The 27,333-nt window shown below is 38.2% G+C and overlaps 2 protein-coding genes across 7 annotated transcripts in view; one reads left to right on the forward strand and one right to left on the reverse strand.

The window, feature by feature from the left end:
* Positions 1-21,107, reverse strand: part of RHOBTB3 (Rho related BTB domain containing 3) — a 143,663-nt gene extending 122,556 nt beyond the window's left edge. For 4 of the 5 annotated variants that reach the window (XM_072606071.1, XM_072606069.1, XM_072606068.1 and 1 more), the window contains exon 1: positions 20,578-21,107. In XM_072606071.1, the coding sequence (XP_072462172.1) occupies positions 20,578-21,107 (530 nt within the window). The remainder of the gene's footprint in view (positions 1-20,577) is intronic. The other variant, XM_072606072.1, reaches the window with a different exon arrangement.
* SPATA9 (spermatogenesis associated 9) overlaps positions 20,853-27,333 on the forward strand; it is a 68,404-nt gene continuing 61,923 nt past the window's right edge. Inside the window, exons 1-3 of one of the 2 annotated variants that reach the window (XM_072606075.1) lie at positions 21,138-21,265; positions 21,917-21,997; positions 23,649-23,755. In XM_072606075.1, coding sequence (XP_072462176.1) covers positions 21,957-21,997; positions 23,649-23,755 — 148 coding nt within the window. In that variant the 5' untranslated portion in view covers positions 21,138-21,265; positions 21,917-21,956. Of the gene's footprint in view, positions 20,936-21,137; positions 21,266-21,916; positions 21,998-23,648; positions 23,756-27,333 lie in introns of those variants that run through there. The other variant, XM_072606076.1, reaches the window with a different exon arrangement.

Here is a 27,333-nt window from a genome sequence, read left to right on the forward strand (position 1 = left end):
TGTGGTATATTAATGTAATGAAGTGGTACTTTGCTACAACAACAGATATGAAGAACTCAAGGAATCAAAAGAAAACCTATATGAACTGATGCAGAGAAATGCAAGCAGAACCGGAAAACACAAATGAAAAGGATGTCAAGAAAAAGTCAATAACCTAGATACTGTGTAATTATAAAGACCAAGTCCCAGAGAAGAGTTGAGAAAATGTACTTCTCTCCTTTCTAGAGTGAGGCTATAGGTGTGGAACGTTGTGTATACTGTCAGACACAGTCAATGTATTCATTTTGCTGAACTGCTCTTTCGCTTTCTTTTTCACTCTTTTTTACAAAGGATAGCTGTAGAGTGGGGGAGGAGAGGTATATTTGGAAACGTGATTTGTTTATCTTTTGTAAAACGAAAGACATCAATAATAATAAGATAATTTTTTTGAGCTTGCTATGGAGTCTCTACTACATCAAATCACTTCTCTAGTCTGCACGTGTTCTCATACTGTTACACCAGGTTCTTCCTATTTCTGATCACATGCTAGATCCAAAGCTGGTCCCTTGAGACCACGTTCAATAATCTCATCTGTATCTCTACTTCAGTCACCTGGCACAGATGCAGTGTTTCTGTACAGTATGTCCTACTTAGGAATCAAATGGTTTTTCACCAGGTAAAAATAGCAACTTTAACTGAAATGATTGCAATTTTTCATATTGAAAGCCTTGCTCTGTACCTACACATGTCAACTTTTTCTCATATACACATTAGATACTAACTTGAAACAGTGCTTTCCTTCGTAAGATGGTCTAGAATTTTATCTCCCTCTTCTTCAGTGATGGTTTAGTCATTAGTTATCAGGTATTCTCTCTGATTCTTAACTCTCAAGGGTTACCGCAAGGTACCCCTTACTCAAGTAGCTTACAGATGACAAAGAGGGCTCCCATGTTTACTAAGTGCTTCACATCTTCCCCCAATCATTCATCAGCCCATAAAAGGATGTAGCTTTGTCTTCAGGCCTGTTAGGTATTCCTAGTGATGGGGTGCTTGGGGGCATGTGCTTGGACCCCAATTCTAAAACCACATTTCTCTCTAAAAAAAATCACATTTCTCCCTAGCCTCAAAACACTATCCCAGGCAGTTTTCTCCCCAGCCTAAGGACACAGTCTGCTTTAGCAACAACCATTATCTCTTTTTTCTGATACAGTAGTCAGCTGCACCTATAGAATTTATTAGTCTGAACCAGCTGTGTACTGGCTGAGTTGGCTGTGCACTGGGTCATAACGACATTTACTACTTATGACCAATCATTTATCATCTAACAAAACATTGATGAGAGCAACGTGGTATTCCCTAGTCAGTCCTAAGCCTTAGTTGACTTACTGAGGTTTTACCTAAAAAAACCATACCTCCATGGAGCCCCACCTTGGGCTATTTCCTGATGAACTCTGGGTAAAATATCCGTACAGTAGCTACTAAAAGTACATGTTCCTTTAAGAACTAACCACTCCTTAACCACTCTGTAATCTTGCCCTGAATCACCTAATTAGCATATTTGGCACATGTTTTACTATACAATATCCTATATAAACTTTAACTGTACCCCTCTAAGGTTGCAGGTTCCCTAAGAACTCTTGTCCACTGAAAAGCATGATAAATCTTTACCATCTTAACTTCAACTATGCTTGAGTCCTTGAATTCATTCCAGGCAACCTGCTCCTGGTACTCAGGTCTCTGGGGAGAGGGGGTCTCACCCTCCCTTCCAACCCTCATCACTAGTGTGAAAAAGCTTTGGTGAGCCCTTACTTCAATGGCCTCATACCAATGTGGTCAAGTTCCACCATTTCTGTAGCTTAAATTGCAAATCAACAAATAACAATATTTAAGTAAACAATAACAGAGTTATATAGCTATATAATAAAATAAGAACATTATGTCTTAGTGTAAATTCAAGGTACCATGCCACTTTGTAAAATAAATGGCAAATTTCTTCTATTATAGCACACTAGTCTGTCAGAATAAATTCCAGATACACAGTTGTAAAACTAAACAGTAAACAGTGATGTAAAATTATTTATTGATGTAAAATTTATTTTAAAATGATTATAATTATAGTGTTCCTAAACTTAATGATTAATGAAAGAATAAATGATTTCTATATATAATTGGAGTAGTAGTATGTATAAATTATTTTAACCATTTTAAGAGTAACTTTTTATTTTAGTATAAACATGAATAATGATATGAAAGAAGGTTAGTACCAAATCCAAATTTATAAGAAATTGATAGTACAAGCTGGCTTCATCTATTCAATAACTTATTTAAGAAAGCAGTACTCTGGACTAATCATAAAAGTCCTATATTGCAGTCACTTGGATGAAAAACTGTAATCTCTCTCCCTAAATCAAAATATATCATTTGTGAATTATTTTTTATTAGTTAGTATTTTGATCCCAGGACACTATTTAACTTCTCTTTAGATTAGCATCTGATGTAACCATCTGTCTGTCACATGTCTCTATTCAGCCTAAAAATAGAAACAAAACAACACAGTGGATGGTTTAGCTAGTAAAACAAAAACTAAAAAAGGGGTCACTCAGAGTATTGGCTATCTTGCATCAATAGGAATTGCATATGAAACCAGTCCATATAACAATAAACCATCAGATTCATTATGGATGCTGCTTTAAAGATTTAAAATATAACAACATTTTTAAACACCTGGCCTGTCTTCGATGGAAATCAGAGAATAATGAAATTCTTCACAGTTAAAAACCAGCAGATTTCGCCAAACAGTATCAAATGTCCCAAGTGATTTCTAATAAAGTATTTGTTAACAGCCTTAAGGGGAGGTGGAGAAATCAAGGAGACATCTATCATAGAATAATAAAAGAAAAATGATTTATTAAAAATGATTTATTATGGAAAGGTAGAAACTGAAAAAATGAAGAAAGCATCAGGTCAAGTTAAGTGACTACAATTTTAAAACCTCATTTTAATTTTCCTTTACTACAAAGATGGGAGCAAGAGACTACATGGAATTCTTGAAAGTACAGGAAAGTTGAAACTAATCAAATGACAAACTCATCTGAATTAATTAAAAGTCCAAATTGTAGGATAAATTATGAATTAAATAAATGGAATACAGTACTGACAAATGGTTCTTAAGTAAAGTTTCTATGTCTGCTTCAATAGACACATAAAATTCATCTGTAAGAAACAAGATTTAAGGAGGAACAAATTAATGAATAGACCACTCCCTAACCCCAAATCAGTGGATTTCATGGATAGTTCTTTTTTTAAAAAATTAATTTTTAGTTTTAAACATTCCCTTCCATAAGATTTTGAGTTCTAAATTTTCTCTCTTTCCCCTTCCACCTCTTCCCCAAGATAACATGCAACCTGATACAGGCTATACATATACATTCATATTAATTTTCACATTAGTCATGTTGTAAAGAAGAATTAGAACCAATGGGAGAAACCAAGGACAGTTCTTTCTGTAAGCAAATATTCTCACTTTAGAACAGCAGAATTACCCACAGATGTGTTGCTTTATCATTGAGATAACACTTGCTTTCTTGTCATTGTCTTTGGGTCACTGTTTCACCAGATGCTGTTCATCAAATAATCTACTTAGAACTCTGGAGTGGCTAATTATACAAATTAGCACTGTCAACATGCTATACCAGTCTATGCCTCATCATTTTGTTTCTCCAATCCTAGTCATCCAGTATCACTAACTTAGCTGCAACCTATTTGCTTATACTGGGCAATTCCGTAGTGCACTGGGTACAGCACTGGGCTTGGAATCAGGAGGATTCATCTTTATGGGTTCAAATCTGGCCTCAAACACTTACTAGCTGTGTGATCCTGGGCAAGTCACTTAACCCTGTTGCCTCACTTCCCCATATGCAAAATGAGCTGGAGAAGGAAATGGAAAACCACTCCAGTATCTTTGGCAAGAAAACTCCAAAATATGTTCACAAAGAGTTGGACATGACTGAAATGACTCAACTACAATTGGTTTCTACAGCCTTCCTCCTCCTCCTCAGACCCACTCCAACCTGGTTCATTCTTCTTCTAGCCCATTGCCCATTCCCCCGTACCATTTTGAATACAACTCTCTATTCAACAAACTCCCCTTAACAACCTCAGATTTTTTTCCTCCAACATTCCATAATATGCTCAATATTGCAACTTTAGGAGTGGTCCATGCACATTATTTTAGCATTTAAGAAAAACAATTTTACAATGTAAATGTTTTTACCTAAAAATTATGTTTTCTTTAGGGCAGTTAGCTGACTTTTTCTATTCAATGATCAAATGAAATAATACATCCACATACATGTATTTTGTAAACTTTATAGCATTATATAAATATTAAATATTATCATTGCTGTGGTTATTATTATTTTCTACTCCTCAGGTTTAAAACCTTGATTTTAAAGTAGGTGTTTTACAAGCTGAATTATTTCAAGTCTGCAGTACTATATAATAAAGCATGTTTAAACAATAGGTTCCATAACAAGATGCTGAAAACTGACCCCAGAAATTAATGCATTTCCCATAGGCACTTGCTTTACAAGGGCATGACTAGTCATCATAAAATCACAGAAGTCTAGGGCTGGAGCAGACCTCAGCGATCATCTAGCACAATCCCCTCCTTTTTGCAAATGAAGAACCTGGGGTCAAAGGAGTTGAATGATTTGCCCCCAATCACATGAGCAGTGACTGAAAGTATTCTATACAATAGAAAGATACAAAATTCTTGTTTATTAAAACCATACTAAAACTTGAATAATCTTTGTTTTATTGAGTTTCTTCATCCCTAAGGAGAATTAGTAAGTTATAAGGAGGATGGCTCACTTCACGTAAGTAAATGGAGTGAGGACAAACAAAATTTTGAAAAACAAAAATTGAAGAAGTATACTTGAATAATATTTAACAACTAATTAGCTTTAATCACTGAATGGGCATTGCCTTAGTCCAACTGAGACCTGGGAAAGACTTCAGCTTAAAAAGCCACTGCCTCTGGGGGCATCCCCAATTGTCCTGATCTCTATTTTGCCACTGGACACAGATGGCTCAAGGAAAATATGAGGCTGGAGACTTTGTACAGCCCTCCCTCACTTCAATTCAATTCAACTGTAAGTCATGACATCACCTTCCTGATGTCATCATCGTCTTCAAGAACAAAGGACGAACAACCTGTGATCAGTAGGACCATCGTTATCATAATCTTCTTCTTCTTCTTCTTTTTTTTATTCTTCCCCTCTTCTTCCTCCTCCTCCTCCTCCTCTTTCTTCTCTTCCTCCTCTTCATGGGTGCTCTGCTCAAAGGAATGTAATCTGATCGATGAAACCTTGTTTAAGGGCTAGATTTCTTTCTTAAACCCATTCACTTTGACTCTCATAGATTGGCCAACAATAGGTCCCAGACCAAGCCCCACTTGGTGGTACTGGCCAGAAACTCTGAGGGTCTTCCCTACCCAGCTTGATTTTTTTTTTGACAAGGTAAAAGAGGCCATTCTTTGTCTCATTTTTTACCTGGTAAAGACCTTAGCTTAAAAAGGTCAAGGTCTCCCACTGCGTCTGGGGCCATCTCCAGTCCTGATCTATATCATGCCACTGGACCTAGATGACTCTGGGGGAGAAATTGAGGCTGGTGACTTTGCAGAGCCCTGTCTCACTTAAATCCAATTCCTTGCAAGTCATGGCATCACCTCCCTGATATCATGGTCCTTTTTGAGAGTGAAGGACAAACAATAACAACGATTACAAAACTTTGTTCCATCATTTTTATTTTATTGTAATGTTCTGAAGTATGTATTTGTAGTTAGTATTTAACATTATTACACTGTATTGTGCTGATTCTCTTCCCACGTCTCTGACTTCAATGATTTATCTTCCTTTTCTTATCTCTAAACTGTAGGCATTCTCCCAGACGCAGTCCTGTTTGGGGTTCTTTTCTTTAGATACACACTCTCCCATATATTTACATCTACGCTGATGGTTTGAAAATATATCTCCTGTCCCACCACAACCAGAATCGTTTAACCATCCAGCCCCTCTAGCCAATTTCCTTACTTCTATCAATAGCACATTCTCCCAGTTGTTGAGGTGAGAAATTCCTGGATCATCTTTGGCTCTTTCCTCTCCTTCATCCTCTATATAAATTTTTTTGTGCATTTAAAAAGTATACATCAAGTTCTTATGTATTTTTAAAAATTCAAAGTAACTTTCTTATCTATATCTTTCCATCTCTACCCCATTCCTGATCTTCTGGTCACATCTTGACTACATAGTTATTCGTTCAACAAGCATGTGTAATTAAGTACGTATTATTATTATTGTGTGCACACAAAATTCTCTGGTTTTGTTTTTTCTTTTCTCAAAAGAATTCAAGAGGAACTGTTCCTTGCCTCTGGTCTTTCTTTAACATCAGTTCATCCTGTACACTGATTCAAGATTAATATTTCTAAAATACCACATTCATAACCACTTTCATCTTGTTATGAATCAACTTTAAGGAACTATAATGGCTGCCCACTGTAATTGATTCAAATGAAAACTCCTCAGCCTGTCAAAGTCTTACTTTGCATCATTATTTCTCACTATTCTCTGGCATAAATCATCCTGCCAATAAATCTGGTGTCCACATGGCCTCTGACATCACTACATGTTCATTCTAGCCTTCCTGAATCTGTTCATGCCAGGCCTGCACAACCCGCCAAAGGATTTCTTCTACATACAAAGGATGTTCTCCTCTATGATTTTTGAGGGCTGCCTGAAATCCTTAGGCATGCTCATAAGCTGGCCGCAGGTTGTGCAGCCCTGGTTCATGCTGTCTTCCTCTTGTCCTGCCAATACACATCCTATACTTGCATGAAACTGTAGAATCTCAAGAGATGGAAGAGATCTCAGAGGCATACGATTCAGTCAATACTTCCCTAAAAGAACTGTAACTCAGCCAAGAAGTGATGAGAAGACTTTCGAGTAAGAGGGAAACCACTAATTCATGAGGTAATCCATGCTACTTGAGGATGATTTTAGTTGTAAGAAAATTTTCCTGTCATCAGGCCTTCATTCACCACTGCACCTTCCACCCGTCAATTATAGTTTCGTTGGCTTCCTCTGGGGCCATACAGAACAACAGCACGTTGTTCTTCCAAATAAAACTTATATATACATATATATGTATATATACGTATGCATAAAATAAACCATATAGCACTTCCATATAACAGCCCTTCAGTTACTTGAAGAAGGCTATCAAATCTTTATTTCCAGTGAAACTGAAAAACAACTTTCCCCCACAAGAATCATTTCTTTTTTCCCTTTATTATTAATGAGCTTAAGTCCTACTTTTTAATGAAATTTTATTTGAATAATCCCAGACCACAATTTGAGTTGTTTGAGTGCCTATGACAGTACATTCTGTACTAACATAACCTTTAATTATAGATTGCTGTCTATTGCTTTCCAGTTATTTCACATATTTAAGTCTTGTTTCCCCAATGGGATTGTAAATTTGTGGGCAGGACTAATATTTCCTATTTCTTTTTGTTCACAGTGATGGGCACATAAGAAGTGGGTGTTCAATAAATATTTACTGACTCTTTTGACTGGGGAGGAAGCTTTCTTCTGCTGACTACTAATGCCATTTATAGTCACACCAGGACTTCACATGATATCATCTTTCATCTTAGAAAAACAATGAAAATGCTTGAGTCATTAGTAAGACTATATTTGTGAATTTTAATTCTGTAGGTGTAAAACATTAACTACAGCAACGGTACCAATTAGTTCACAGGAATTACAAATTTGATAGAACAAATGCACCCATGTAAAGAGAAAGTTTATTTTGCATGAATCATATTAATATATCTGCATCAGATATTACTTTTTAAAAACTTAAGACTTAAAACAATTCATAAGTTATATCATAGCTTGTCTTTGCCTCTCTAAATCTGATTACAAATAAGGCTTAAAAATTATTTTGTCATTCATTTATTTGGACTGCAGTGGAATTTTATCTATAATATTGCAATAAGCACCCAAATTAACTCCGAAAACATTTTCATTTTTTTCACTTCTGTTGTTAGAATAACACTTCACAACTTGCTTTTTAAAAATTGAGGGAATCTACTCATTTTAAAAATATTTCTAATGGAAAGGCCCACTTATCTAAAATTTTCATCTTGTTATAGCAATTATTTGAAAATCCTGACTATAATCAACATCTTTTACAGTGGATTTGTCTATGATAAACAAAACTGTATTTTTTAGTGCTACCTCCCTTTGACTTTGCTCAACTGAGAACCTTGTTTCATACTTCACTGAAGAGAACCCAGAGTTCTCTATTTTTCCCTCCTCATCTCACATCACTCCATTGTCTTCTCTTCTTTCACCCATGCCTGTTTCACTCAAAAGAAGTGGCTCTTCTTTGTACCAAGGAAAACCCTTCTACATTCACAAGTGCTCCATTGCATCCTATCTGGGGCCAAGCTAAATAAGTCTTTATGCAACAGTTCTTCAAGTACTTGAAGAAAGCTATCAAGTCTTTATTTTTAGTGAGACTAAAAACCAACTCCCCCCCCCAAGAACTACTTTCCATCCTCCCCCTCCCTCCATCCAATCCCATTCCATCTTCTCCAACAGATTGCTTTCTCTCTTATACCCACTCTCGCACTAATCTGCAATCTCTCCTTGTCTACTGGCTGCTTCCCTGCTGCCTACAAATATACCCATGTCTTTCCTATCCTTTAAAAATCCTAACTTGATCCAACCATCCCCTCTAGCTATCTTTCTCATATCTCTCCTTCCTTTAGTGACTAAGCCACTTAAGAAGACTAACTACAAAAGTCTGGAAAGACTTACATGAACTGATGCAAAGTGAAGTAAACAGAACCAGGAGAACATTGTACACAGTAACAGCAATATTGTACAATGAAGAACTGTGAATGACTTAGCTATTCTTAGCAAAACAATGATCCAAGACAATCCCAAAGTACTAATGATGAAGCACACTATCCCCTTCCTGAGAAAGAACTGATATTGCCTGAATAAAGACTGAATTTCATTTTCTTTCTTTCATTTTTTTTTCAAGTCTTCTTATACAAAAATGGAAAGACATACACAGCTAAAATAAAGGGCTGGAGCAGAATCTATTAGGCTTTAGCTGAAGCAAAACAGGCAGAGGTAATAATCATGATCTCAGACAAAGCAAAACCAAGAATAGACTTAATTAAAGGAGATAATCAGGGAAATTACATTTTGCTAAAAGGTCCCATAGACAATGATGTAATAACAAAGTATTTTTTTTAACAGAATGTTTCTCTGATAAAGACCTCATTTTTTAGATATAGGGACCTGGGTCAAATTTATAAAACTAAGAGTTACTCCCCAATTGATAAATGGTCAAAGGATATAAACAGGCAGTTTTCAGAAGAAGAAATCAAAGCCAGTCATGTGAAAAAATATTCTAAATCACTGTTGATCAGAAGAATGTAAATTAAAACAACTCTGAGGTACCACTTTACAGAAACGACAAATGCTGGAGGGGATGAGGGAAAAACAGGTACACTAATTAACTGCGGGTGGAGTAGTGAACATTCTGAAGAATAATCTGGAACTATGCCCAAAGGGCTATAAAATTATGCATACCTTTTGACCCAACAATACCACTACTAAGTCTGTATCCCAGAGATCAATGGAAAGTTATCTATATGCACAAAAGTATTTATAGGACCTCTTTTTGTTGTGATAAAGAATTGGAAAGTGAGGGGATACTCATCAATTGCGTAATGGCTGAACAAGCCATGGCATGTGATTGTGATGGAATATTACTATGCTATATGAAATGATAAGGGGAATGGTTTCATAAAAATGTGGGAAGACCTATATGAAATGATGCAAAGTGAAATGAGAAGAACAGGGAGGTCATTGTGCACAGTAACATCAATATTGTAATGATGATCAACGGTGAAAGATTTGGCTACTCTGATCAACCCAATGATCCAAGACAATTTCAAAGGACTTATGATGAATAAATGCTATCCATCAGCAGGGAGAGAACTAAAGAACTGTGAACGAAAATTGAAGAATAACTTTCTAGCTTTCTTTTTTGTTGTAATTGTTGTTCTTGCTTTCTTGGGGGGAGGGGCAATGATTAATATGGAAATGTTTTGCATGATTTAATATGTATAATTGATATCACTCTGCTTGCCTTCTCAGGGGGTGGGAAAGGAGCAAAGGGAGGGAGAGAATTTGGTACACAAACTTTAAAAAGAAAAGAATGTTAAAATAAATAATAAATGTGTTTAAAAATAAATGAAACAAAATAAAAGTCATCTTGAGCTATTCCTAAGGTTATAGTTTCCCTAGGTCCTGTGCTTTAGAGTTTAGAGGTTGCTCTAAATTGGAGGCCACATAGCCAAGGAGGTATGTCTAGCTGATGTTAAAAATACCTTAGACAGTCTACCCATAATTGCCACCCCTCTTCTCAACCTAAGATTTAGTATTTAAAAGACTCTTGGGCATAATCTAGTTCAGAGGTTCTTAAACATTTTATGTCTGTCATGGACCCCTTTATTAGTCTGGTGAGGCCTGTGGAGCTCTTTCTTAGAATAATGATTTTCTTCATAACTGAAGAAAATCCTAAATTTTAAAGTAAAAATAAAGATATACTTTTCCCACTCAAGTTTAATAACCTCTAGAAATCTATGTTTGGATCCTAAGTTCTGAACACCTGATCTAATTAAACTTTATAATTCTGCAAATGAGAAAAGTGGGCCCCAGAGAAGTTAAATGATTTTCCCACTGTCATAGAAGCAGATAGAAATAGAGCCAAGACTGGTGCCCAAATCACTGACCCTAGATGCAGTGGTTTATTCTTGTTCTTTTTAGAAACCATTCTCTCTCTCATCAAGGCAAAGGGTTTGAATTGCCCTTCTTCACCTCCTCCCCCCCATACACCCCTCTAGTTTCCTTTTTTGTGCCTTTCCTCTCCAAGGCTGTCTTTGACTTCTTAGTATGATTTTATGTTTACAAATCTATATTAAAAATTGGGGGATATAAGGTAGTGAGCACAAAATGTGGCTAGTTGTTAGGGACGCTCATGAACCTCTCACTTTGGTAAAGGAGGAGCTGAGGTATGTTTCCTTCCTTAGATATTTAAGAAGATTTTAGTAGAGGTCAAAGGAATTCAACTTCTTAAAAATTTTTCCTATGAAAAACAGATAATATAAATACAAAGGTAATGACAATAACAACTTATGTTTGAGTAAAATTTAAGATTCATAAAGGAACAAGGGTAAGCCAGTTATTCTGTAAAGAAGATCTAGGAAGCAAAGAACTCCTGCGCCAAAACTGTAAAAACTAAGCCTTACTCAGGGTCTTCAATGAACTTACGAAAATGATTTTCACATTACAAAGAGCAAATGTGACTGAACAAACAGCCCTGAGCAGTGCAGATTTTTTTTTCCTTCTTGGCCTATATGTTTTTCTTGTCTTTCAAAGTATAAATTTCATTCTATGCATAGACATGTCTGATTAACACAGAAGTTTCTCAAATCCAGGGATTAGCTTTATTCCTATCCCTTTTTGGCTTAATACATACTGAGGGATCAACCAGATTCCATGTATCTGTTCTGGCTTGCATATTTGGAACTGAAATTCACTTCAGAAAGCAGCTAAAGCTTTACAGTTGGAGAGAATCAATAGGTAAGATGCTGGCAAATTATGGTAAATACAATTTTTATAGATGAAGAGATCACAGCAACAATAGTTTCATTAGAAGACGGGGAGAAATTCCTCTTTAGAGTTAACTTTGTATTTAGTCAAGAGATGAATAGGTGAGCTGAAGATTAGGAGGAGTAGTGACTGTGCATAGTAAAAACATTATAATATCTATGATTTTGTTTCTTTTCCAATAACTTTATTATAATATTGAGTGAAATACAAAAAATTCAAACTATATAAACAGTATGTGTATGGTACATACTTTATATGCACATGTGAGGATACAGTTGTATGTGAACTTACTTAAGTAAAATAGCTCATATTTTTAAAATCTTAAAGCATGTACATTCCTTACAACAAATTGTGAACCCTCTGGGGAAGGTAATTTAAGTACCTTGTGGGAGAGGTAACTTAAGTAGTATTACTCCCAGTTTTCAGATGAGGAAATTGAGACTCAGCAACAGCAGGTTACTTTCTTAGGGTAAAATATGTAGTAAGTGTTAGAGTCAGGACTTAAACCCAGTTCTGACACCAAGACAACTGGTCTTTTCAGTCATTTTTCAGTTGTGTTCCACTCTTCTTGACCCTATTTGGAATTTTCTTGGCAAAGATAGTCAAAGTCCAGTACCACAAATAAGTTTGCTTTTCATTTTACTTTATATGGGGAAAAGTTAAAAGTTTTTTGATTAATATTTTACTGTCATGCAGTTAAGCTGAAGCAAGATAAAAATGCAAAAATCCAGGTCTCCTACTTCCCCTATTTCCTTCCTTCCTTCCTCTTTTTAAAATCATAAAACCTTAAGACTGAAAGAGATCTTAAAACATTATTCGCGTTCAAATCCCACCTAAAGAGTGAAACCCTTTTACAACAACTTCAAAAAGTGATCATCCAATTTTCACTTGAAGAATGACAGTGACAGGGAAATCACAAGGCATTTCCTTCAAATTGTTGCTTCCTTTGTGCCCTATGGGCACAAGGAGAATAAACTGAATCTCTCTTTAACACGACCACTCTCAGACATGCAAACAGACCAGCTTGTCACTCCCTCAGCCTTTCTTGCTCCAGACTAAGACATCCTTAATTGCTGTTTCTGTCCTCCTCCTCCTCCTCCTCCTCCTCCTCCTCCTCCTCCTCCTCCTCCTCCTCCTCCTCCTCCTCCTCCTCCTCCTCCTTCTCCTCCTCCTTCTCCTCCTCCTCCTTTTCTTCCTTCTTCTCCTCCTTCTTCTTACCAGTTTTCACAAGATTTGGCTTCTCATTACCAGGGCTGCCCTCATCTGAACTTACTTCAACTTTTCAGTGTCTTTCATAAAATGAGGAACTCAGAACAGCACAGTTCTCTAGAAGTGGCTGGACCAAGGCAGAGATCTCTGCACATTCTGAGTGAAATAACAGTAACAATGAGGTTCTTTTGGTAGCAGGATCCTGTATGGAGGAAGAAGCTGCTTATGCTTTGAAGGATCATGTGGATACACAAGGAGCCCTGGAAAAATAAATCATTCAGTTGGGTCAAAGGAAGAAGAGAAAAGGAATGGTGGTTGATGCTTTCTTGTTGAGAAGTCCCAAGGCAGCTATTTGTTGACTACAAAGAGGTCTACTATCCTCCTGGGGCACACACAGAGGTCATGATGAATAACCTCCCAAGATTTGTCAAAGCTGATAACTACCCCTCATTTCTGATGATTGATTTTAGAACAAATGGTACTGCTGAAGAAACTAGGAAGGCATTACTAGGAATTATGATATCTTAGGTAAGAAATTAAAACTCAGGGGGCACGGATGATGTTTCCATTACTGCTACAGTGGAAGGCAGATGCTTTGGAAGAGAAAAAGAGATGTGGAAATGAGTAATTGGTTAAGAAGATTGTATCCGATGATGAAAATATACTTCTCTTAGCAGAGAGGTCACAGCCTACTGTCATAGAATGAGTTCTATGTTATTAGACATGGTCAAAATGGTAGTTTAGCTTAACTAAACTTCTTTGCTACAAGGAAGGGTTGAGTTGGGAGGGAAGGTACTCAGAAGTGACAGTGACATTTTAAAAAACAATTTTTTAAAAAAGATAATGGCTGAGAATAAGCTTTTCATTTCTAAACTTACTGTTAAAAAATATAGGAATGACAGGCTCATGGGCAGGAATATACTGAACTTAACAAGGGGTGATAAAAAAGAAATATGAAATTTAGATATATTTTCCTGGAGTCATGTAAATCTAATCAAGAATCTCCCCAACTACAAGAGGAAGAAAATGGGAAAAAAAGAAAAAAACTTCCTTCCTCTCCTTTTCTTTCCCAATTATCTCCCTCCCCTCCTCCCCCTCACTATATCCATATATATATATATACATATATATATGTATGTATGTATGTATATTCCAAGATAGATAACATAGAAAACAATAAAACCTATGTTTTCAATCCACTAAACAAAAGGTGGGTTAAAAGTTAAGATGAACTTAAGATCCTAAGACAAGGGGGCAAATTTGACTACATAGATATTACTGATATTTGGTAGGAAAGAACTAAATATGTAGATTCCTTGTTAGAAAGGAAAAAATAAGGGGAACAACATTAACTACTAAGACAATCTACTTATAAGAAGAATTTTTGGAACTAGAGCTCAAGTGAGAAAGAACTAAACTAATCGTGCTGCGGGAGTGTGCTGCAGATGATTTGAATAGGAGGAAACAAAGAATTTGGGAAACAGGTCAGAAACCTGCCATGATGATATAAAATAGTAGTAATGAAGTCAGATAAACTAATGTATTACTTCTATGGCATGCCAAGGAGTCTAGAAGTTCCTAACGAAAAACAATTTGTCCGAAAAAATTCCCAGTAGTGACAACATCTATGTTCCAGCATACAGGTCTCCAGTATTCTCTGTTTCCATTGTCTGGCTCAATGAATACATACAATGAAATGTGCTGTGTTGTTATTGCTGCAGTTTAGTCATTTTTTAGTTTTGTCCAACTTTTCAGGACTCCTGTTGGGGTATCCTTGGCAAGGATACTGGAGTAGTTTGCCATTTTCTTCTTCAACTCATCTTACAGATAAGAAACTGAGGCAAACAGGGTTAAATGCCTTGTCCAGGGTCACACAGCTAATCAGCGTCTGATGTCAGTTTTGAATTCACGAAGAGGAGTCTTCCTGACTTCGGCCCCATACTCTATTCACGGTGCCACCAAATTGTCCAAAGTTTGTTCTAGCCAGAGCTTATGGGAGAATGAGGTGAAATTATTCCCATTATACCTTTATACACTGTCAAACAAAAGAGTTTATATTTGGTCCAGTATACCAGAGCCTAGAGACATTTCCACTCTTCCCCTCCCTTCTCCTCTCCATCCAACTATCTTTCCTTGCTCTGCTTCTTCCAACTACCTCTCCTTGAACACTATTTCAGAAAAACTCAAGATCTGACTCACTTATCTTCCTACGCATTCTCTCAATTCATTTCTTCTCCTCTACCTTCTCTTACTTTCTTCCCTTTCTCCATCCTCATCCTTTCATCCTTTTTTCCTCTCCTCATTCTTTTCTCCCCTCTCCCCCACCTTAGAAGTTCTGGAACCAAGAATAAATCAACTCTACCATTGTTCCTACACTCACCATCCCAATGACTTTCTAAACCAGAAAGCTTTCCTTGGTCACCAGTCCCTTTGGTGTGTAGTCTCTCCCATTAGAATATAAGGTCCTTGAGCAGGGACTGTCTTGGCTTCTAGTATCTGTATGCCCACCTCTTGGCCTGACATTTAACAAATACTTTTTAAAATCATTCCTTCATAGAGAGCCACTGAGTATGTTGAGTAGGAGCAGTGGAACAATCAAACCTAGGCTTTTAGGAAATCAGTTTGGCAGCTGGAGATGATGGATGAAAGAGAGGAAAGTCTTGAGGCAAGAAGACAATAGAGGAGGCTAAGGCAGTACTCCCAGGGAGAGGTGATAAAGGCTTGATGTGGAGTAGTGACTGTTTGGGTAGAGGGAAGAGGAGGTACAAAAGAGGTATTATGTAGAGAAAAATAACAAGATTTGGCATCTGCTTAGATACATGTGGGGGAAGAGGGAGGGGAGTGAGAAATTGAAGATGACATTAAGGTTGTGAAACTGTGTGTCTAGAAAAATGGCGATGTTTTTGACAGGGGAAGGTTTGGGGGGTAACATAATGAGTTCAGCTTTAGAAATGTTCAGCTAGAGATGCCTCTGAGATATCCAGTATAAAAGGTCAAAGTGCCACTCCTAAACACTGGAGTTTTAGGAAAGAGTCTAGGACTGGATCTAATATGTCTGATGTATAGTTAAGAGACATCTGCAAAGAGATGATAATTGAACTTGTGAGAGTTGATGAGGTCACTAAGACAGGGGGTGTGTAGAGAAAAAAGAGAAGAGGATCCAAGAACCTTGAGATACACCTCTAGCAGGTGTGACATGGATGATGAAGCTGCAAAGGAGAGGAAGAAGGAACAGTTGTACAGATAAGAGGAGAACCAAGAGAAAAAGGTGCCCTAAAAGCACAGAGAGCAGAGTAGCCAGGAAGGAGTAGTCAATAGTGTCAAATGAAGGGCTGAGGAAACTTCAGCCTTGAGGACTTATTCTGTAAAATTTGGATTCAGTCAAAAGGCTGCACTTACAGATCTAGAAGGCCACATGCGGCCTCAAGGCCGCCAGTTCCCCACTCTGGTCAAATGCAACAAAGAGGTCAAAGAGGCTGAGGACTGAGGAAAGACCATTAAATCTGGCAATTAGAAGATTCTCAATAACTTTGGAGAGAGAAATGCTAGTTGGATAGTAAAGTCAGAAGCCAAACGCAGAGAATACGGGAGAGAGTGAGAGGAGCCAATCCAGTGTACATGGCTTTGGCAAGGAGTTTGGATTAGAAATAGAGGAGAGATATAAGATGATATCAGCGGAGGCAGCTAAGTGGTGCAGTGGATAGAGTGGTGGGCCTAAAGTGAGAAAGATTCATCTTCCCGATGAAAGTGACCAGCTGTGGGATCCGGCCAAGTCACTTAACCCTGTTTGCCTCAGTTTCCTTATCTGCAAAGTGAGCTGGAGAAGGAAATGTCATTGCCACAAAAACCCCAAAAGGGGTCACAAAGAGTTGGACACAACTGAAACAAATGAACAACATCAAGAAGGGATAGTGGGACCTAGACTTGGCAATAAATTTGGATGGAGTGAGTCTCAAAGGAGGAGAGATTGATGAGCAGTGGTGACAGAGGAAGAATCTGAAAGTGGCAATAGGAAGCAACTCCTTACCATGACCACTGAATCTATTATTAATATACTAAAGTTCTATAAATTTAAAGAAGCCAGCATATGAGCCAATTAGGGCTGCTTACGCCATTGCAGTGTTCCAAGTGTCTCATGGTGTGCATGCTCCAGAATCCACACACAGTTGAAAGTATTACATGTGTACACACACCCACTAGCATCCCATGGGAATTCAAATATCCAAATATCTGTTGGAATTCTCACTGTCTAAAGCAGGGCAAATAATAGATATTTGACCTGCTATAACAATTTCATTCTCCAAAATGTAGAGGAAGTCCCAAGAGGAACTGTTGTACTAGATCTGGTTCTGATTAACAAGGAGAAACTGATTAGTAAAGTAGAAATGACAGGACAATTGGGGGTTATGGAGTAGCTACAACCAACCCTAGGAGGTAGCAATTATTATTATCCCCATTTTACAGATGATAAAACTGAGGCTGAACGAGGTTAAGTGACTAGGTTGGGTCACAAAACTAGCAAGTTTGGGGTGGTATCTAGACTCAGGTATTCCTGATTCTGTCCATTATGCCTAGCTACTTACCTGCTCTGGATCAATGGGACATGATCACAGATCATAAAAATAAAGAATTACTCAACTCTTACATTACTTCTGTTTTTTTTCTACCAAGGAAATTAATCTTTGAAATGAAAAAGACAAAATAAAATCAATTAATAAACAACTGAAACCCAAGATGAGTAAGGAGGTAGTAAGAGAACACCTAACCTCCTTCAATGAATCAGTCACCAGTCCTGGACAAACACATCCTAGGGTGCTGAAATTGCTGTCAGATGAGACTGCTGAGCACAATGAGTTGGTGACATTTAAAAAATTTCCTGGGCAAATGGAAGAAGTACTATAGGATAAGTCTGGAGAAGGGTAAATGTTTTCTTGATTTTCAAAACAAGGGAAGAATGGAGAATTTTTCAATATATACTAATGAGTTTGATTTTGATTACTGGCAAAAATTTTGATTCTCATCAATAGTTGCTTGGGTGGAAATTGATGGAATCTTAATAAAGCTGCCCCCAGTCCCAATATTCTAATTTCCTCATAGGCCCCACTGAACAGAGAGCCCACTGCCACTATCTAGTCACTTATCTCTCCCAATATTCTAACTACTTCATATATTCCTCACTGCTCACTAGAATAACAGGTGTGTCCATGAACTCATATTTCTCACAGAACAGCAGGTGAGTCCATGTGATGGGATCCCAGCCGCTGCCTCTAGAATCCCAGCCATTGCTCCCAGAACCATTCCTCATATTACCAACAGAAAAAGCAGGTGTGTCCCTGCACTCAACCACAACCACATCCATCTATTCTCAGACAGGACCACAATACTCAACTAATCAGAAAGCAGCACCAGCAGGATACCCAAGCAGGATGTGACCCCCAAAACAATAGAAGGGACTTTCCCTAAGTAGGCACCTGTGATGTAATAGTAAAGAACTGACCAAGAGTAAACTTATGATGTAGAGAAGCTTATTAAATATCATTATCATACATACATACCCCTTCAAATGAGTTTTTCTGTATGCACTGTGCATAGCACGCACAATTCCACTGTGGCTGGCACCCCACCCCTATTACCTAATTAACAAACCCCTACTGTCTTTTTAAAACTCATAATTTCTGATATGTATTTGCATCTTTATCCTATAAAAATCCATCTTGCTTTTTCTGAAGTTGCTGGTTCCTCCTGGAACTCAGCCCAATTCATGAGAGGTGTTAATCTCAATAAATGCCTATATTTGGATTAGAGGTGATCTGACTGAATTCTTTGAGACAGTTCCACCATAACACATCATAAAACTGCAACAGTTTTTGGGGTCCCTGGGTGAGCCTAAACCGAAACAGAAATGATGGAAGGAAGTAATCACTCTCTCCTAGAATTTGTTATAGGGAAGGAAAAGAAAGACCTTAATTGTATGACATGTACCGAGAATGGGTAGGACTAAGATATTCCAAGGGAATTCAAGAGATTTGAGAGGCAATTCAGGATGAAAATGTGAAGGCGAAAAGAAACAGGAAAGTTATCTAAAAGAGATCAATGTGGATGAACAAAGAATTTACATACCTACTTATAATTATATTAGATAATCTCTTAAAGTCCCTTCCAGTTAAAATTTTTTTAATCCTAAAAAATTCTATGTCCTCAGTATTTAAAGGATTTCTAATTTGTTATGGATCCTGGAATCCTAGCTACTAGTTCCTTCCCCTTGAACCATAATTACCTTATACTGATTTTGCATATACTCATATATATAAATGTTTTCTCTCCCAGTAGAATGCAAACTAAGGGTCTTAGTATTCCAATACCCTAATTTTACAGCTGAGGAAACAGAAATCCAAAGAGAGGAAGGGGCTTAACTAAAGTCACACAAGTGCTATGTGGGCTGAGATCTGAACCTGGGTCCTGAGCTCCAATTCTAGCACTTTCTATCATGCTTACTATTAGTAATAAGGTAAGGTAAGACAAATGATTAGTAGCATGACAGGTCTCCACATCCAATTCAGTGCCTTTTTTTTTTCCAAACTGCCTCACTACCCTTTCTCTGTAATTTTCCAAAAACAATGCTGGTAAAAACATGACAGAATTCCAGATCTGATATTTGGGGGGAGGGAGGGGCAGAGAGAAATTGAACTGAAATTGATAAATTTGAGATTCTGGGCTAAGAAAAGTATACTTTCCATTTCTAATTAAAGTCCTAATATCCTATAGGCAGATCCCGGGAACTTATTCCTAATCTTTATTTTTTCTGTACAAGGCTGATTGGTCAGCATCCTGTCTGTCCCCTTAACAGATTTCACTATCCATAAAGCGGGGCACATGCTACATCCTTTGTTCCCTAGGACTGGCACATCCCACTTGGCCAGGATCTGAGGGCAAGAAGCAGAAAGCTAGCTGGTCTGTTACAGCGATGTCAGCACGGAGCAGGTCACACTTTAAATAGAATCCAAGTGTTCACACGTGGAGCTGCATCAGGACGCAAGTGTTTGAACCAAAGGGGGTGGGGGGAAGGAGAAAAGTCCTTCAAGATGCAGGTGGCAGCATCCGGTCTTGGAAATAATAGTAAGCTACGGACATATTGTAAAAGGAAAATATTTTTTAATACAGTTGCAACAATGTTTAGTTTGAAATAATATTTACAGGTAAGCTAAAATTCTAGGACTGTGGGCTAGAAGAAGGTGGGCTACACACACACACACACACACAACTCTCACCGGTTTCAGGTTCTAATTTGACTAAATTCATGGTATTTTTTCATGGTAAGTGCACGTCAGTTGTCGGAGTTTTTGAAAGGTCACCTGGACCCCACAAAGGTAAGTACCCCGCTGTGTATTCTGCCCCCCTCCCCCCATAGCCCGGAGCATCCCTAGGGTACACTGCCCCGCACACCCGCACACGCGCTATGAGCGGGCACATATTCGCACCGCACGCACAGAGGCAGACGCCCCCAGGCCCCCCCTTCACCCCGCGCTCCCTCTCCCCCCTCCCCTCCCCAACCCCTCTCCCTGCCCCCGCCCGTCCCCGGCGCGCCTGCGCGTCCCAAGCTAGCTCCGCGGAGCCCTCGCGGCCCCCCTACCGAGGAGAGGAGGGACTCGAGTCGTCCAACCGTTCGGGCCGCCTGCCGGGGGCCTGCGTCCATCTCCGGGCCCGCGGCCCGGCCCTTCCGCGGGGGGAGCCCCGGGCCGCCGCCGCCGCCGCCGCCGCGGGATGCTGCGTGTGAAAGGCCTGGGGGCGCGCTGCTGGCAGCCCCGGCGGCCCCCGAGGGGCTGGTGGAGGGTGCGGTCGCTGGCCCGGGCGGGGGCCGGGGCGGGCGCGGCGCGTGACTACTGGCGGTCCACGGATCACGGGCTCGTGGCGTCCACCTGGGACCTGGACCATCACTTCGTGCACCGCAGCGTCATCCCCACCCTGCACTTCCAGCGGAGCCTGCCCAGGTGAGGCCCCCGCCCGCCACGAGCGACTGGACGACGAGGTGGCGGACCCGAGAGACGCCCGGCCCGGCGGGGGGGCGGAGGAGCGTGCTAGGGTATTATGTGAGGGACGGGCCACCGCCCACAGAAAAGAATCGGGCCGGACCGAGGCGAGATAAGCGCAAGTGGAACACATGGAGTTAAGCGTAAAGGCCTCGAGTGCGGGGTCCGTGGGACAAGGTTTGCCCCCAAAGTGGCGCTGATGACTTAAAAATCAGCACTTCGGGAAGACTCGAAAGTAGCCCTAGGCACACGTTTATGTGCCTGTCCTGACAGAGCGATCGTATACATTATGTAAATAAATATATATTTATTCATACTCGTTTTCACAATCCGGGGAAGACACTAATGGGAAAGCACGCCCACAAAACACTGCAGACACTCTAGTGTGTCAAATGGAACCTTTGGCAGGTCTTAACTGAATTTTTTCAGCATCTCAGATGCTAGGGATCGTCATTCTCGTATTTCTCCTCCCGAAAAATGACTGCAAAAATCTTTTGAACTTTATCACATCATTTCTTACCAACATTATTCCTATCCTTTTTAATGAAACACTTCCCATTTCATTGTTCCATCTCAGTACAAACTGTAGTTTCTAATTGTTTGTTACTCCTGTGCTTTATCTCCCCCTGTGGCAATATTTGTAGATAAATTCTTGCTGACTGGTTGGATTCAAACACTTTCCCTAACCTCAGTGTTATATACATTGATAGGTAATAGTCTGATTTCAAGTAATGAAAATGTTTCCCTGTCACTATGTAAGAATTAGTTTCCTTACTGAACAGTTATATTTGACTTAATACTGTAGCAATACATAGCTGAACATGGAATGAAACATGTGAATTCTAAGGGGTTTTTCCCCAATTATGAACTTATAGACATAAATTTCTGTATAAATACCTAAACATACTTAATTTACTTTTCTTAAAAATCACGCAATTCCAGATTACCAATTCCAGAGTTGGAGGATTCCATCAAGCGATACATGGCTGCTCAGAAACCTCTGCTGGGAGATAGTGAATACAGGTTGGACCACTGAAATGTGATGGAAAAATTTTCCACTTTAATGACAAATTTACAAATTAGTCATAAGTTCTTCAAAGTCTAAAATCAAGCTTAAAGCAAATAAACCTAAGTCTTTTATATGGATAATTTTCTTGGTGTGGTGTAATGGAACCTTTACCCCCAAATCTGAGTTAAAGCATTCATCAAAGAAACTATTGTTCAGTAACAAAGCCTGACTCAGCTTCATATCTAGTTTTATTTAAATTCCTTTCCCATGTTCATTATGATAACCTTTGTTGACAATTTTCCAAGAGTAATCTAATTTTATTTCTGTCTACCCCGCCAATTTTTCTTCTTTCGAGTCTAAAGAATTTTCTTTCTAATGTCAGACACGTAGGGCTTGAAAAATTAGAATTGTGTGGCAAGATGCTAGAATTGACTCTCAAGGCAGGAGTTGGCCATCCTTTGCCCCCATCCCTTCCTTCTTCTCATTTCAGTCAGTAATTCCAAGATACCCTGCATGCCGGTTTTCTCCATCTTTTCCCACCCCTTTCATGGCTGTAAATGAAACATCATCTTCCACATCCCTTCTCTTTCAATGGAAGGTGGGATGTTATAGAACTGAAGTAATTATAATCCTCAATTCGTGGTTGTATGTCCTCTGGCTTTAACGTGCCATTCTAGACAGTAAGCAGATTCACACGATAGGAAGTTCTAACCTTGAGAAACCTGAATGGAGAAAGCAGCATTAACAATAAAAAGAAACAGGTCTCCAGTGGTGTTTTGGTGACCTTGAAATTTAGCCCTGCTAGACCTGAATATCTACTTAGGCTGCATAGAAAAAGAAATTTGCATTATGGACACTTGCTTCAAAAGAAAATTAACCCTAGCAAGTTTACTTATTCAAAAATAGTTAAGACAAAATAGGAGCTGAATATATTTGTGCCCTTGTGCCCTTTAACTTATCAGTAGAAATGCTCACATAATTTCAAGGTATCTTCCTCAAGCCACTGGCGCGGAATCACAACTTAGAGGTGGAAGAGACTGTCAAATGAAGCTGTCTTATTTTATGGATGACGAAGAGTTATTGCCAAACATTACATAGTTGATTAATGGCAGAAGTAGTATTTAGAACCTAGGTTTCTTGGCTACTAATATAGTGAATTTTTTTTTAAATTAATTTGTGAGGTGAGCTATTCCTGCACAGAATATAACAATTTAGGGGAACAAAATTGTTCAAAAATTAAATAAAACCTAACTCAGGGACAGCTGTAGGAACTAGATAAAATTATATGTGGTAGTGACAAAGAGGGTGTTATGCTAGAATTTAGTTTTAGCAGTTGGAGATATTTTAAGGCAATTGTTTTAACTATCCTTTCATATGACTTCTAGTAAGCTCTTAAAGTTATGATATTTTTATTTCCTTACCTTTCATCTGAGTCTTTAAGTCTGAGATTAATAAAATATATGTATATATATGTAAATCCTTGTGAGAATTTTTTTTAGATTTTCAATCAAAGGAGAGTTTAAAAAAATGGAAATTCTAAAAGTGCAAATGTAGATGTTGAGATTAATACATACTGAGTAGATGGAGATAATTTTTGTTGAAGTTTTTCCATGAAAGGTTAAATTATATTATGTGGTACTAAAATTTTTTTCTTTTACAAACTAGAAATACTGAAAAACTTGCATTGGCTTTTAAAAATGGAATTGGAAAAGAGTTACACAGAAATCTCATTGAGCTTGATAAAAAGAACTATCATACAAGCTACATAACAGGTTTGCTTGCTTATCCTTTTTTAAAAAAATATTAGACATTTTACTTTTAACATACTTTAATTTTTAAACTGTTATCTGTAGTAGCCATTTCACTTCCAGATACTTCTGGAAAACTGTATGTTAACTAGTTTATTGCTGGGAAGGAGAACTCAAAAAATGGAATGGAGTTTCCTTCCCCTCCCCCCACTTAGGTGATTTATTTTTTTGCTTCCTTAATTTGTTTCTGTTACAATTATGCATCATATTCTTTGTAATTGTTTATCTGGAAGATACATTTTTTAAATAAGATACATTGTGGTTTTTTTGGTTTTCTTCTTTCTATATCTACCTCCTTTTATCTATCCTAAAATGTAGACATTCCCCAAGTTCTGTCCTAGGTGCTCTTTTTTTCTTTACACTCCCTTAAGTTATATACATCTCTACTTGAGGAATTTATCTACTACTAGACGAATATTTGTAATACAGTTGATTTGGAAATAGATAAGTAATAACAGAAAGTTATTAAATGTAAGCTGAAGTGGAAACTTATTTTTAACCAGTCTTAAATAAATAAAAGTAAACTTTTGGAAGCACAGTTGAACTATTGATATAAGCTAATTCATTACTGAGGGAGAAAAAAATCAGTGTGATTATTTTTAGGTGCTGATTCTTGAAACTCACATTGGTTGAAATTAGGATTTTGTTATAGATTATGCAATTCATTATTCAATAATACAGTCATTTAAAAGTTTCATAGAACTTAGAATTGGAAGAGTTCTCCCATCTTTTCAACCATTTTGGTTTGCAACCTCCAAATCACTCTCAGCTCCTCCCTCTTCCTCTACTTTTATATTGAATCTGTTACCAAGTCTTCTTGATTCTGCCTCTACAACATCTTACCCATTCTTCCCCCTCCCTGCATTCACATTTTCTAGTTCAAGCCCTTATCTCCCCCTGGACCAGTACAGAAGACTCCTAATTGGTGTCCCTGCCTCAAGGCTCTCTTCCTCCCCTCTCTCCAATCTGTCCTTTCCACAGCTGCTAGTGTGACATTCCTAAAGTACAAATCTGATTCAGAAAAACTCCGGTGGCTTGCTATTGCCTCTTCGTTTCAATATATACTCCTTTGACATTTAAAGAAAGCCATTCACAACCTGTTTCCAGCCATTCTTTTCAAATTTATATGTAACTCCCATTCATGCCCTCTGGGGTCTGGCCTACCTGGCCTTCTTCCTTGCACATGAACTTTAGTCTCCTCATCATAAAGCACATACTGTACTCTAAACTTAAAATGCCTTTCCTCCTCACTTCTGCCCAAGAGTCCCTAGTTTCCTTCAAAGCTGAGTTTATATACTAATTCCTGATGAGGCCCTTCCTAATCTCCCCAGCTGCTAGAACCTTCTTAGCTAAAATTATTTTATATTTATTTTTGTGTATATTTTTGTAAATACTTAAATATGTACATGCTGTCTCCCCCAATTGTCTATGCCTAGCATGTGCCTGGCACATAATAGGCACTTAATAAATGTTTATTTGTTTGACCTTAGAAGTCATCTAGTCCAATAAATGTTTGTTGAATTAAACCTCAGTTTACAAATGAGGAAGTTGAGCCCAACAAAGACAAAAATGGTTTACCCACATTCGCAGAGAAAGTGCATGGAAGAGACAAGATTCAAACTCAGATCCTGTGAACATGAGGCTTGGTGGCATAGGGAAAAAAGTGATAGATTTGGAGCTATCAATTTTAGTCAGAATCTCAGCTCCTCTATTTACAGCTTGTATGACCTGAGCAAGTCACTTCACCAGTCTGGACCTAAGTTTCTCACAACGAAGGGGTTAGCAGTATCATACCAACATAGGTCTCTTGGAGCTGGAGGCCATTGCTTCTAACATTTTACAGAAGAGGAAACTAAGGCACAGAAAGACTAAGCATCTTGCTTAGGGTCATATAGGCAAGTGTCTAGAGAAGGGTTTGAACTTGGGTCTTACTGACTCCAGGTTCCGTGGTCTGTCAAGATCTAAGGTCCTTCCCAACTTGATATCTATGATCCCATAATGCCAAATTCAATGTCCTTTTTATTATATCAAATAATACTGGTTTTTTAAAAAATTGTTATAAATTAGCATAAATGTCACATATTTATGAAATGAGTTTCTACTTAGATTTTCTACCTAATATTCTGCTCACTTAGTGGATGCACAATAAATGTTTAATAGTGACATTTCATACTTCAAAAGAGTTATAATTTCATCAGTGAAAGGTCGTCCCTCCACTGACGCAGATTGTAACCTTATTGTGCCTTAGGAGACAGTCTTGATGAACCACTGTGACTTAAAAAATTAATATCCTGGTGGCCAACTTTTCTAGAGATGATCCTTCCCTCTGAATTTCATAGCCAGGATTTTTGTTTGCATGGCAAACAGCCCCAAGTTCCTAGATAAAAACAGTTTGGTATTAACCAGAACATATTCTCTGTTAATATTGCTTTGAGATCTCAGAGTCACCTCTGTGCCATGATGAGGGCTCAGAATAGGACTTTGGTAAAGGGTGATATTTTATGTTAATACTGTTTTCTGTAAGTATAAATGAGTTTGATCTTTACCTATGAGCTCTTTATTAAAAGAGCTCCAATCCTTCATCTAGATGTGGAAGTGATCTTGGATTTTCAAAGGCTGATTGTGTATGTAGAGGATAAGTTCTCAAAGGGCATATCACGCTAGAAAGACTTCATTTAGAGATTGTAGAATGAGACCTGTCTGTTGTCTGAGGTACAGCCTTGATTAGTCCAGAGAAGCTTATTGGCAGGCAGGCCTCAAGAAAATGAAAACAATGTTCATTCTCAAAGAGTGTCGATGGAGGGGAGTACTCATACCAGTGAAATTACATGTTTAGTTTAGAAATTACATAGATTAGTTTCACTTTGTATGTATTTAAGGCAATTTCAAATTCATGTAGATAATTAATTATAAAGGTCTCTAGATTTACATATCTAAATGGTACAAGTAAGTGTTTTTCACATCCCACAAATTCTAGCTTAACAGAAGCCAAAAACGTTTTTATTTATTTTTTTAGTTTTCAACATTCACTTCCACAAAATTTTGAGTTCCAAATTTTCTCCCCATTTCTCCCCTTCCCCCCATCCCAAGACAGTGTGCATTCTGATTAGCCCTTCTCCCAGTCTGTCCTCCCTTCTGTCACTTCTATCATGCTCTTTCCCTTCTGTTTTCCTGTAGAGCAAGTTAGATTTCCTTACCACATTGCCTGTACATCTTATTTCCCAGCTGCATGTAAAAACAATTTTTAATATTCATTTTTAAAACTTTGAGTTCCAATTCACTCCCTTCCTCCTTCCCCACCCATCCTCGAGAAGGCAAGCAATTCAATATAGGTTATACATGTGTAGTGATACAAAACACTTCCATAATAGTCATGTTGTGAAAGACTATATTTCCCTCCATCCTATCCTGCCCCCCCCCATTTATTCTGTTCTTTTGACTCTGTCCCTCCTCAAAGGTGTTTGCTTCTGATTACCCCCTCCCACAATCTGCCCTTTCTTCTGTTACTCTCCCCTCTCTTTTCCCCTTCCCCCTTGCTTTTA

This window comes from Notamacropus eugenii, chromosome 4, assembly GCF_028372415.1.
Source record: "Notamacropus eugenii isolate mMacEug1 chromosome 4, mMacEug1.pri_v2, whole genome shotgun sequence".
Taxonomy (NCBI): Eukaryota; Metazoa; Chordata; class Mammalia; order Diprotodontia; family Macropodidae; genus Notamacropus; species Notamacropus eugenii.